Source organism: Neoarius graeffei, chromosome 6, assembly GCF_027579695.1.
Source record: "Neoarius graeffei isolate fNeoGra1 chromosome 6, fNeoGra1.pri, whole genome shotgun sequence".
In the NCBI taxonomy this organism is placed as follows: domain Eukaryota; kingdom Metazoa; phylum Chordata; class Actinopteri; order Siluriformes; family Ariidae; genus Neoarius; species Neoarius graeffei.
Genome location: NC_083574.1, coordinates 3,338,913 through 3,352,366, shown reverse-complemented (window position 1 = coordinate 3,352,366; position 13,454 = coordinate 3,338,913). Strand labels below are relative to the sequence as shown.

The 13,454-nt window shown below is 42.7% G+C and overlaps 1 protein-coding gene across 3 annotated transcripts in view; it reads right to left on the bottom strand.

The window, feature by feature from the left end:
• hipk3b (homeodomain interacting protein kinase 3b) overlaps positions 1-13,454 on the bottom strand; it is an 83,420-nt gene that overhangs the window by 16,661 nt on the left and 53,305 nt on the right. For all 3 annotated transcript variants that reach the window (XM_060923189.1, XM_060923191.1, XM_060923190.1), the window contains exons 5-12: positions 13,251-13,337; positions 12,597-12,781; positions 9,938-10,094; positions 8,630-8,747; positions 8,205-8,326; positions 1,366-1,472; positions 1,104-1,274; positions 679-1,023 (exon numbers count right to left, since the gene is read on the bottom strand). In XM_060923189.1, the coding sequence (XP_060779172.1) occupies positions 679-1,023; positions 1,104-1,274; positions 1,366-1,472; positions 8,205-8,326; positions 8,630-8,747; positions 9,938-10,094; positions 12,597-12,781; positions 13,251-13,337 (1,292 nt within the window). The remainder of the gene's footprint in view (positions 1-678; positions 1,024-1,103; positions 1,275-1,365; positions 1,473-8,204; positions 8,327-8,629; positions 8,748-9,937; positions 10,095-12,596; positions 12,782-13,250; positions 13,338-13,454) is intronic.

Sequence of the window (13,454 nt, the reverse complement as noted above, 5' to 3'; positions counted from 1 at the left end):
ATAATTCTTGGGGAAAAAAAAAAAAAAAAAAGATGTTCTTACCATGAAATACTTTCTTTCCACATTTTGTTGCTTTTTTTTTGTATTTTGTTTTCGAGTAGAGGTTTTATTTCGTCCTCGGTTGGTTCAGCAACACACTCCGACATTTTATTTTTCTCTACTCACGGTACATGAGCCGATGTCCTAGTAGCAGAGTAGCCAATCAGAGCGCACAGCTGCTCATATCCAGTGAAGATGGAGAGAATAAATTAATGTGATCGCTCTAAACTGAAAAAATGATCAGTGTACAAAACACAGGCAGTCAGATGCCAGTCTTCATTCATCAAGTGTCTTATGAAATTTGTTAACTGTACAAAAACATCTGGGGATATTTCATTCCAAATAAAATCTGCAACTGTCCTAAAACTATATTTAAAAAAAAAAAAATCTCTAAAAGTCTCAAATTTTTTATTGTATTGCGATAACAGTTTTGCGATATTTTACTTTTAAAAAGGTCACAATTTTATGAACATCTCCAGTAATACACAGTTTGATACAATTACACTACATTTTTGTATTTTTTTTTAAATATTAAATCCTAAACCAGTATTTAACGCATTTTCTCTTCAGAAAGTGTTCTGTAAATCTGCTTTTTTTACAATAATGTAAAGAAATCATCATCTTGCAGGGTGAACTCACTCCACCGAGTGCCTCTGTGCTCTCGGCTCCTCCTCATCCTCCTCTTCATCACTGCTGATGCTGATCACGCTGCCCGCTGGACTCTGTGTGTCTCCCGTCACGGCCTGCCTCTGCTTCTCAGACACGCCCAGCCCATTTGACTCCGCCTCCACCTCTACCTCCACCTTACAGCATGCAGGCTCCTCCTCTTCTTCCTCCTCCTCCTGTGACTGCGCCTGTGACTCCGCCTCCACCACACAATCTTCCGTTTCAGGACCCTGAACCTCGGCGTGCTTGCGGCCGTCGGTGGTCTTCGGGGAATGGCACGCCGAGGTGTGCGTGTTGCTGTTGTGTGAGAAGTTCGTCCTAAAATTAAAAAAAAATTTTTAAAGTCGAGTCGAATCGAATAACGTGAGTTTCAGTTTCGAGTCGCGCATCAGACCAACCTGTTCACGCAGGGCTTGGTTCTCTTGTTGGCTGCCGGTTGCGGCCACACCACATGAGCGATACCGATGCTGATTGGCTGGTGTGCTGAAATGGCTGTCATGTGATTGGCTAATAGAGGTTGGGGGTGGGGCAGGATGGAGCTGTAGTGGTTCCCATGAGGCCGGACTTTCCTGAAACACGCCAGAAATTATGCAGTGATGAGATTTCAAGCATACAATATACCAAAAAATAATAATAATCCGTTTCCTATCCATCACTTACCCCCAGTCCGCCAGCCTCTGTGGTCCTGCCACAGAATCGGACGCCACCGGGGTCACCTGCTGCCAGGCCGGTACCAGGATCTGCTGCGCCCGATTGGACCAGGCTTGCTGCAGACAGACAAGCGATGAGATTTTACGAAAACCGCCAGGCGCCGCCCGTTTACTTTAGTTAAGATTAGACACTAGAAGAGTTTACATGCACACTATCCGTCTTTCAGGGATGCAAACAGCGCTCCTTTTGGCGGATGCCGCCTTTTTCACGGCTGAATCGCGCAGATCCGATTTTTTTTTTTAGGGGGGGCGTTGGAGTGTCTGATTATAATTTCAAAGTAAATTCTGTATTAAAATTACTAAATAAGCAAATCCAATATAGTCCATGAAACAGGAAGTATAAGGATGAGAAAAAAACAGTTTAAAATCGGGAAGCTGCGCACATTTGCGCAGCTTCCTGATTTAAACTGTTTTTTCTCATCCTAATACTTCCTATGTTCCATGGACTGTAACGGATTTGCTTATTTAGTAATTTTAATACAGAATTTACTTTGAAATTATAATCAGACACTCCAACGCCCCCCCTAAAAAAAAAAAATAATAATCGGATCTGCGCGATTCAGCCGTGAAAAAGGCGGCATCCGCCAAAAGGCGCGCTGTTTGCATCCCTGGTCTTTACTTCTCCAAGTCTAGTCTAAAAACTATATTCTGGATCTAAACGTTCCTCGTGTCTACAAACTCCCCGATCCTGTAACATGAGAAAAATTTTATTACATTTTGGGATATTTCTACAATAAAATAGTAGTATTGCATTTTTAAAAAAAAATAAAGCTTTTAAAAAAATTAATTTGATTATTACAAAAGCCTACAAAAAAAAAATTGAAGAGTTTTAAAAAATAAATAAAATCCTTCTTGGATTGGGGCCCCATTAGAACTTGCTCTCTTGAAATATGAGCGCACTCCTGCAAGTTTCGGCGTTATAACAGATGGTAAATTTTGTAGATCTCCGTTCCGACACAACCACCACCTCTTAAAGCTAAGGTCTCACATCACCAGAATCACTTCACAGTAGAGGATTCCCTGGCCTTTCCTTCAGAATACGTGAGAGCCAGGCAGCTACCTTGACAACCAGTAGGGTGTGGTTTCTACCGTATGTTCAGAAAGTTTCGTTGTGTTGAAAATCGTTGTGTTTCAAGCGCTGGATGAATTCATCCGTCCCAACCATGAAGGCGTCCTTGAGACATCCTTGTGAGGTGCACATGGGTTACCGGAGCATTCCATCACAACCACTGAGCTCAAAATGTTCACGGAACAACATTCTGCAGAAAGCTAAAAGTCTGCCTAGGGGGCGTGGCTTATTCCATCTTGCCGTGGCTATGCCATTCTGCAGCCGTGAAAACCGTACACACTGCCATAAAGCCACACATCGCTGCCATCACTGGTTTACTGGAGTCTTCTGGTGCAGCTACCGTGGCTTCATTTGCATATTTACTCCGCCCAAATTTATACAACGGATCACCTCCAAAATCTGCCGGAACGGTATGGAATCAATTTTGTGCCAAAATGTTCATACAATACTTTTGAAATATCAAACAAAAACGACAAATCAAAATACAAAAAAAAGAAAAAAAAGTCAATTTTTTTAGACTGGCAAACAAATTATTCGTGTAATCGTGCAAAATATCAGTCTATTACTCTTCAGAAACCTTTTATTTTTGTTCCGCGTCTTTCTCAGGTTTGTTTGACAATTTATTTTGGTTGCGATTCCAGCTTTCTCGTTTGCGCTCCCTGACTTTTTGCTTGCAGTTTTGGCACAAACTTCCCGTGTGGGCGGGCTGTCCAGGAATGCATTCCCATTGGCTAACTTGTGTTTGACTGACAGCTACGCTCAGCCATTCCCTACTCGGATTCTGGCGGACTGTTTGACGAGTGACCGATCCATTGACGGTAAACAAGGATCGAGTGGACTTCAGTGGCGACTATGATACTGAATTAATTCAACAAAGTGTAAATTCAATATCATAGTCGCCACTGAAGTCCACTCCATCCTTGTTTACCGTCAATGGATCGATCACTCGGAAACAGTCCGCCAGAATCCGAGTAGGGAATGGCTGAGCGGAGCTGTCAGTCAAACACGAGTTAGCCAATGGGAATGCATTCCTGGACAGCCCGCCCACACGGGAAGTTTGTGCCAAAACTGCAAGCAAAAAGTCAGGGAGCGCAAACGAGAAAGCTGGAATCGCAACCAAAATAAATTATGTCAAACAAACCTGAGAAAGACCCGGAACAAAAATAAAAGGTTTCTGAAGAGTAATAGACTGATATTTTGCACGATTACACGAATAATTTGTTTGCCAGTCTAAAAAAATTGACTTTTTTTTCTTTTTTTTGTATTTTGATTTGTCGTTTTTGTTTGATATTTCAAAAGTACTGTATGAACATGTTGGCACAAAATTGATTCCATAGAACGGCCACAGTAGCCCCAGCCACGGTTCTCATGGATCAACCAGCAAAAACACGGATTTTTCCCCACAACGACATATCTTCATACGCTGAATGATCTCCATCTCTGATGACTCGAAGATCTTTGCAGTTCAGAAATACAGAACGGTACGGTACGTCCTACTACTACTTCAGGCTACGCGCTGCATTCAGGGCGTCTGCTGTTCCTTGGAACACTGAATCGGATCATCAGCCCTTGCTTGAACACCTACAGAAGTTTACACCAACCTGAGGTTTGGTTTCGTACTCAGATATATAATTTATTTATTTTGATTAAAAATCCTGTCTGAGGTTCTCTTTAGGTCTGGCGCAGGAATCTCGGTGCATGTGGTGTTGAACTTGATCGGGAAACTATTTGGAAATTGGAATAATATTTTCATTTCATCAAAAAGTCTGACTCTTCACTTTAAGTTAGCCTGATGAAACAATCCAGTGACAGAACTTGTAGAACTTGTAATAAACGCAGATCAGGCTCTAATGGGGATTATATGTGTGTTTTGGGAACACCCATTTATCACAAGGTTCTGGAATTATGGAGTACAAGCGCGCTCTGAGAGCACAATATCCCCCGCTGGCAACTCGGCCATAACTCTGGTACAACACGACTGAATTGAACGAAATTGCAATATACGTGTTACCGACATATAACAAAGAATCCTGCCAAGTTCTGTGAAATTCCTCCAAAAACCAAGAGAGGAGTTGATTTCAGAAGGTGAGCACCCTTCCCGGGACGGACATCACCACGACATCACCCCTCTTCAGGCCTTTCAGCCAGCGGGGGATAAAAATGGTATCAAATTTTTTTAGTGGTCGACATTACTCGATACCCAGGTTTGCTTTTATTGGCAGATGACTGATTAAATGTTCAATCTACAGCAGAGAGAGAGAGGAAAAAAAATTAAAAGATATTAAATGGTGGCCTTGACGGCATCCAATGAGAAAACTGAGAGGTTGGTTTGAACCAAATGTTCAGTCAGGTTCTCTCTGGCGTTCCTACGTCATGGATATCTTAATTTCGGAGCGGGCCACAGCCACATTTCCAAAGGAAGCATCAATAACTAGTCACCTCGTCTGTTTTTGTAAAACAATTAAGTAACAGGGATGTGATTTGGGGCTGGTGAAATTATCTGAAAATTTTAGCCGGGGGTCTGGGGGCCGCAGGCCCCCAGCTGGTCCAGGGCAGCGCCCTGGTGGGGGACAAGGGGGGCGAAGCCCCCCGAAGCTCCTGGGTTCTGGGGTTTTCTGACTTAAAAATTGTACTAAAATGACAAGCAAAACACACAAGAAAAAACTTGTCATGATTAACAAATTCAAGCCAATTTAATGGTCAACATGCAACTCTGAGCCCCTATAGTCAATTCAATCAGTGCGTTTACATGCACATCGAGAGAATCGAATTTCTGCCGTTGCTCGACTGAAATCGAAGTTCAAAATGCCATGTAAACACCTTAATTCGGCTGAAATTGAACCGAACTTGATTTCTCGGAATCGAGCTACACGACCTAGATTATGCGATTTCTGCAGAGCTACTTAGTGCATGTAAACCCTATCGAGCTACTTACTTCAGCACCGCCCCTTCCGGAAGTGACGAGTGACGAGACCACAAGGGAAACACAACAGCCTCGGTCGGCATGACAACGAATCATGACAATGGCATGAATCTTTTCTTTTTGTGGCATTGTTTGCACTGTTAAAATTTAGCTCACTTACTGTATCACCAAATACATCTGTACAGCTGTTGCATAGCTGTGAATTGTGTACATAAACAAGTCATTGTATTTGTGTGTGTATTTGTGTGTGTGTGTGTGTGTATATATATATATATATATATATATATATATATATATATATATATATATATATATGTCCGGGCGGCACGGTGGTGTAGTGGTTAGCGCTGTCGCCTCACAGCAAGAAGGTCCTGGGTTCGAGCCCCGGGGCCGGCGAGGGCCTTTCTGTGTGGAGTTTGCATGTTCTCCCCGTGTCCGCGTGGGTTTCCTCCGGGTGCTCCGGTTTCCCCCACAGTCCAAAGACATGCAGGTTAGGTTAACTGGTGACTCTAAATTGACCGTAGGTGTGAATGTGAGTGTGAATGGTTGTCTGTGTCTATGTGTCAGCCCTGTGATGACCTGGCGACTTGTCCAGGGTGTACCCCGCCTTTCGCCCGTAGTCAGCTGGGATAGGCTCCAGCTTGCCTGCGACCCTGTAGAAGGATAAAGCGGCTAGAGATAATGTGATGTGTGATGTGTGATATATATGTCCAACATCTGAAGAATGTCAATAAAAACAAAACAATTGAACTTTTTGTGTGTTTATTAAGACATAAGTTAAATTGTAAGCAAAAAATGGACTTTAGAAAAATATTATTATGCAAAATAAGTTGTCTTACAAAACAGTGGTCTGCGCCGGACAGTTTGTAGCCATACAGTCTGTTAGAGCAAGCCCAACAGCTTGAACACGGAACTGCCAGTGTTGCCAGATTGGGGGTTTTAAGTGCATTTTAGCGGATTTGAACATGTTTTGGGCTGGAATACGTCAGCAGTATCTGGCAACACTATAGCTCTTCTTCATGACGACAACCGGAAGTGTACCAACACTATGGGGCGTGTAGTGCCACGTGTGGCTCGGGTGCACAATGCACCTTGCACAATAGCCCGATTTCACTTGTGCATGTAGGATTGGATTTCTCTGGCACCCCTGCTGGGACCCTTTGCTCGATTACCGACAGCAGCTCGATTTGGACGTGCATGTAAACGTACTGAGTGATTCTTAACTGACAAAAAGCCAAAACATGAAACCTAAAAATGTCTTTCTAAATTAAATCATCTGTATTAGAATAAATAGAAAATTGTATAAGGAAAAACAAAATTTATACTTTCAATTACTGTAGAAGTTGAACATACCTAAATGTGCCTTTTCAAACAAACATGATGCAACATAAGAATTCATCCACAAGTCTTCAGGAACTCTCAAAGAAAAAAGATGCGAGCATCCATGTCCAGTTCCAGCAGATCAGTCACTTTTTTTCTGCAGTTTCTACTCTAGCAATGTCAACTTCATATACATAACTCTATAGTGTTCACTCACCAAAGGATAATCATAACTCCACAGTGTTCACTCACTTAAGGATATTCAGAACCCCAGTGTTCACTCACTTAGGTTTCGTTTCTATCCCGGGCTCCAGCCCGACTTTGCACGCTCGTAGCTCGGGCAGGGGAGGTCCCAGCATCCCCAAACTTGACAGCCAGAGTCCTCTGCCCTCCCCCCAAAGAACCAGCGCGGGCAGGGCGCGCTAGCCCCGCGCCTCGGGATGTAATTCGCCCTGAGGCGAGCCGCGGCGCTCCGCTTAGGTTTCGTTTCTATCCCGGGCTCCAGCCCGACTTTACACGCTCGTAGCTCGGGCAGGGGAGGTCCCAGCCGCCCCAAACTTGACAGCCAGAGACCTCTGCCCTCTCCCCAAAGAACGAAATCGCTGAACAAATGTCTCACAGTCTTATGTCCAACATCTGTAGCAACCTCTTTCTCCAACCATTCCCAGCGGAACTTGTTTTTCACTATTCTGTCGATTTCTTTAACTCGATTTGCATCTTTACGCTCGATCACGGAGGCTGCCATCTTTCAACTCTTTGTTTGAAGCGAGCTTACGTACAGCTATCTAACCAGCGCGTTCACTGGTTGTTACAGAGCGATGGGCCAATCACGTACCTCGTTTCATCTCAGTGACGGAATTACTGAAAGTCGGAACGAATAGGATACGAATGCGGATTTTTGAGCGAAAAATCGGAAAAAATTTTTTTTTTCAAATTTTGAGGTGAAAAAAGCGGAATTCCGCGAATTCGCGGAAAAATCACATCCCTGAAGTAATTAAAATAATAATAATCAAATTAATTTTGTAGGTCAATCTATGCCATGTGTACTAAGTAAAATCGTTAATTTGCTGCATTTCCATATGCCCCACCCATTTTTAAGCATTACTGCTGTTTGTTTAAAATAAAAAACAAACAAGACACCCATGATAGACACATGAAGCACTTTCTTTTGATTGCTTTAAATAATAATGATTATTAAAAATTAAAGTATTAGATTTGATGCTTCCTGTTAAAACCATATCTCTGCATCTATCAAAGGGGAAAAAAAAAAAAATCAAGCCAGGATGAGAACACATTACCTTAATAAGATGGCAGGAAGGGGGCGGGGCTTCCTGAGCGCATCGGTTAAAAACACCTACGTAATGGTCAAATCATTCCAGATCGCTGATATTACGATAAACTCTGGCGGGCTTACGCAAAACCGCGTGAAGATAAAAGAATCGTCTGTGAAACGTCGTGAGAGGGGCGTGTACCGTACCTGAGTGATGACGCCTGGTCTGATCTGCAGAGGCTGGATGGCGGGGGCTTGGGTCACGAGCGGAACCGTGCTCTCCATTCGCACCGAGTAACCCGCTGGCTTGTTGGGGTTGGGAGGGAGACCTGCGACAGGAGGAATCACTGTAAACTGAACACCTTCTGAGCAGACACGCCCTGAGAGCAACAATGACGACCCACACGTCTTGTGGGCGTGGCCTATCTAGCTTTCAAATATGTTTAATTTCTGGATGTATTTATTTTCATACAAGTCAACGTGTCGATACTGGACATCAACACGAGCTGGAAATCCTGTTTTCATGTTACACAAACATGTCGTAGCGTCCGTAACACTTTATAAACCTGGAAAAAGGTAAACAATATTAAACGCACGCGTGTACAGATGCTATTCCACAGCCTGGCGTTTACCTTGGATGGTCGGAGGGCAGATGATGAGCGCTTGCTGAAATGAGTCCCCAAACTGAGCACTTCCTGTTTGGAGCGGGATCGCAGGATGCATGACAGAGGGAGCAGATGGAGCTAAGGGCTGCGGAAGAATAAAAATATCGCGTCACTGAGGTCTCATCTCTCGTTTATTTTCATATCAAATCTGGTGATGTCAGCGATCAATTTGACAGTTTATAATTTATTTTATTGTATCGTGTTCTAACTAGAGAGAGCGCCGATACAATTCCCAGCATCAATATCACGAGGATATCGCGGAGATGGTGGAATTGCTATCTGAGGAAGAATGCAACTGGAAAAGAAATGTGGTTTTGGAAAATGAAAGGATTGATTTTTATTATGTTTATACTCTAGACTTTTTTATATTTACTAGCGAGTGTTTTTTTTGCATGGAAGAGTTTAACTGTGAAGTGCTTTGGTTAAAAAAAAAAATTAAACAAGTAGTAGTAGTTTTTAAAAATATCAGATGGGTATCGCTAAAGAAAACACGGTATTGTTCTGTGTCGAGTAATGGCTGCAAAATACAATTAAAAATTCTGAAGTGTTTTTTTTTTTAACCCAAACAATTTTTTTTCTTCATTTCACCACTTGATTAAAAATATTACAAATAAAAAAATAATAAATAACGTCCAGCTTGACTACTGTGTAAAAAGAAAAAAAATAAGAAATTAAAAATTATTATTAAGATATAGCAATGCACAGACATTAAATGACCAACAGGGGGCAATATAACAACTCTAGATGAGCATCATGTGTGACGTGTCCACACACACACACGGGCCTTTGAGTCAGAGTTCACCCGAGTAGCACCATCCTTCTCTCTTTATCTTTCTCCCTTTTCCCCCTGCTGTTATTGTTTACGATCCCGTCACGTGAGGGTAATTCACTCGCTCCGTTTTGACGCACGAGAGAACGCAGGTGACCGAAACCTTCCACAAACTCTTCCTCTGGTAAACAAATTACAGGTAAAATTAAGACTTGTGCCTCGAGGTCAGCTCCGTGAATGGAGCTACAACAGTTTATTTCCCTCCTTAGCAACCAAACGCGCTCTCTGCGTCGCCATGACGTCGTTCCTGGTGTTGCCATGACTATGACGCTGCTGTGCAATAAGCTGATATTAGTGAGCTCTGTGTGAGAGAACAAGAGTGTGGAGGTGAAGTGAGACAAGAAACACACACACACACACACAGGAAAACAAACGCTACAGCTACACATGGCGTCACATCTGATTACGTCTCACACTGTTGTGACTCCGTGAGCAGGTTCTCGTACCTGCGTGTGGACGGCAGCCATCTTGCTGTAGGGGACGGGGAGGTTGGGCGCCGAGGTTGTGGGCGGTCTCGCGAACGAAGCTTTGTTCCGGTTGACACTGTCGTACGCCCCGGGGCGTGGCCGGCACACGTCCATGATGTGGAAACATGACTTCACACTGGGGGTGTTTGAAGGGGGGAAAAAGAAAAAGATTCAGTTTTTTTTTTTCTTTTTTATTTAAAAAAATATATCAGTATAACCAAGTACTTTTCTTTCTTTGCCTTTCCTTCCTTCCTTCATCACTATAACCCATGCACTTTTCTTTCTTTCCTTCACTACTATAACCATATTTTCTTTCCTTTTCCTTCCTTCTTTCACCACTAGAATCATGTACTGTTCTTTCCTTCTTTCCCCACTAGAATCATGTACCGTTCTTTCCTTCCTTCCTTTTTTCACCACTAGAATCATGTACTGTTCCTTCCTTCCTTCCCCACTAGAATCGTACTTTTCTTTCCTTCCTTCCCCACTAGAATCATGTACTGTTCTTTCCTTCCTTCCTTCACCACTAGAATCATGTACTGTTCTTTCCTTCCTTCCTTCACCACTAGAATCATGTACTGTTCTTTCCTTCACCACTAGAATCATGTACTGTTCTTTCCTTCCTTCTTTCCCCACTAGAATCATGTACTGTTCTTTCCTTCCTTCCTTTTTTCACCACTAGAATCATGTACTGTTCTTTCCTTCCTTCCCCACTAGAATCATGTACTGTTCTTTCCTTCCTTCCTTCCTTTTTTCACCACTAGAATCATGTACTGTTCTTTCCTTCCTTCCCCACTAGAATCATGTACTGTTCTTTCCTTCCTTCCTTCACCACTAGAATCATGTGCTGTTCTTTCCTTCCTTCCTTCACCACTAGAATCATGTACTGTTCTTTCCTTCCTTCCTTCACCACTAGAATCATGTACTGTTCTTTCCTTCCTTCCTTCACCACTAGAATCATGTACTGTTCTTTCCTTCACCACTAGAATCATGTACTGTTCTTTCCTTCCTTCTTTCCCCACTAGAATCATGTACTGTTCTTTCCTTCCTTCCTTTTTTCACCACTAGAATCATGTACTGTTCTTTCCTTCCTTCCCCACTAGAATCATGTACTGTTCTTTCCTTCCTTCCTTCCTTTTTTCACCACTAGAATCATGTACTGTTCTTTCCTTCCTTCCCCACTAGAATCATGTACTGTTCTTTCCTTCCTTCCTTCTTTCACCACTAGAATCATGTACTGTTGCTTCCTTCTTTCCCCACTAGAATCATGTACTGTTCTTTCCTTCCTTCTTTCGCCACTAGAATCATGTACTGTTCTTTCCTTCCTTCTTTCACCACTAGAATCATGTACTGTTCTTTCCTTCCTTCTTTCACCACTAGAATCATGTACTGTTCTTTCCTTCCTTCACCACTAGAATCATGTACTGTTCTTTCCTTCCTTCCTTCACCACTAGAATCATGTACTGTTCTTTCCTTCCTTCTTTCCCCACTAGAATCATGTACTGTTCTTTCCTTCCTTCTTTCCCCACTAGAATCATGTGCTGTTCTTTCCTTCCTTCTTTCGCCACTAGAATCATGTACTGTTCCTTCCTTCTTTCGCCACTAGAATCATGTACTGTTCTTTCCTTCCTTCTTTCCCCACTAGAATCATGTACTGTTCTTTCCTTCCTTCCTTCTTTCCCCACTAGAATCATGTACTGTTCTTTCCTTCCCCACTAGAATCATGTACTGTTCTTTCCTTCCTTCCTTTTTTCACCACTAGAATCATGTACTGTTCTTTCCTTCCTTCCCCACTAGAATCATGTACTGTTCTTTCCTTCCTTCCTTCTTTCACCACTAGAATCATGTACTGTTGCTTCCTTCTTTCCCCACTAGAATCATGTACTGTTCTTTCCTTCCTTCTTTCACCACTAGAATCATGTACTGTTCTTTCCTTCCTTCTTTCACCACTAGAATCATGTACTGTTCTTTCCTTCCTTCCTTCACCACTAGAATCATGTACTGTTCTTTCCTTCCTTCCTTCACCACTAGAATCATGTACTGTTCTTTCCTTCCTTCTTTCCCCACTAGAATCATGTACTGTTCTTTCCTTCCCCACTAGAATCATGTACTGTTCTTTCCTTCCTTCTTTCACCACTAGAATCATGTACTGTTCTTTCCTTCCTTCCTTCACCACTAGAATCATGTACTGTTCTTTCCTTCCTTCCTTCACCACTAGAATCATGTACTGTTCTTTCCTTCCTTCTTTCCCCACTAGAATCATGTACTGTTCTTTCCTTCCCCACTAGAATCATGTACTGTTCTTTCCTTCCTTCTTTCACCACTAGAATCATGTACTGTTCTTTCCTTCCTCCCATCCTTCACCTCTTGCATTAAACCAAATTATTTTGTTGAAAACTTAAGGTTTTCATTTGATTCCCCATTGTACATGATCACATAAAAAAAATCACATCTATTAAATATTTCACAGTCTGTGGTTTTCAGGCTTTAGTTTTATTACGACTCTCTGTACGAGTCTCCTGTACGTTGACGTGAGTCCTGAAGTACTTGGTGGTGTTCGGTTCCCTACACTGCAGGCTCAAACTTTTTCTCCTCCCGATCTGCTCTTTTTCTTTGGTTTTATTTCGGAACGACTGCTTACTGACTGCTGTGAGGAAAGTCGAGCAGGTGCTGCATGGTGACGAAGGGATGGTTGAGGACGTCTCCAGGGATGATTCTGTTCTCCGCGTCGATCCATAACATCTTCTTTAGCAAGAGCACGAACTCTCCACGATCCACCTTCTCAGCCAACAAGTCACTGCCTTCCAGATTCATCACCAAATTCACCTGCAACAGCGACACACACCAGTCAGTCAATCATACACACACACACACACCCCTCCCCCCGCACCTGTCCAGCCAGGAAACCGACAAGATATTACCAACGTCAAATGGACGAAGCTTCAGAGGGTTTTCAGTTAATATCAAAGACTTAAAAGCTCTGAAACAGCTGTCAAATCAGTCAAAAATTTTAAGACAGCACCTAATTCAGGGGCGGGGCCAAGTGTGAGCTTAGTTTGTGATGTCATTAAATAAACCTGAAAAGGTAGACGCTCATCTCAGAGCAGTGCATCAGCCAAATGGTGGTCGTCATGGTAACATTCTTAATAGCATCATCTTGAGAAAAAGTAAGGAAATTTGGGGGTGGAGTTAATTTGCATGTCACGTATATTCATATACTGTGATCTTTTTAAATGAGAGTAATGAGTGTGGTTGGACTGTGTGTGTGTGTGTGTGTGTGTGTGTGTGTACGTACATGCGCAATATCCTCCAAAGAGCTGAAAATATACTTTCTGGCTTCCTTCGATTTCATCCCGGTTTCTGCCTCGTGTTCCTCTGTGGACTGAAAAACACAATAACAGTCATTACACACACACACACACACACACACACACACACACACACACACACACACACACACATCCTCTCTCTCGGGGTGCGTACACGTGTGTGTGTACGC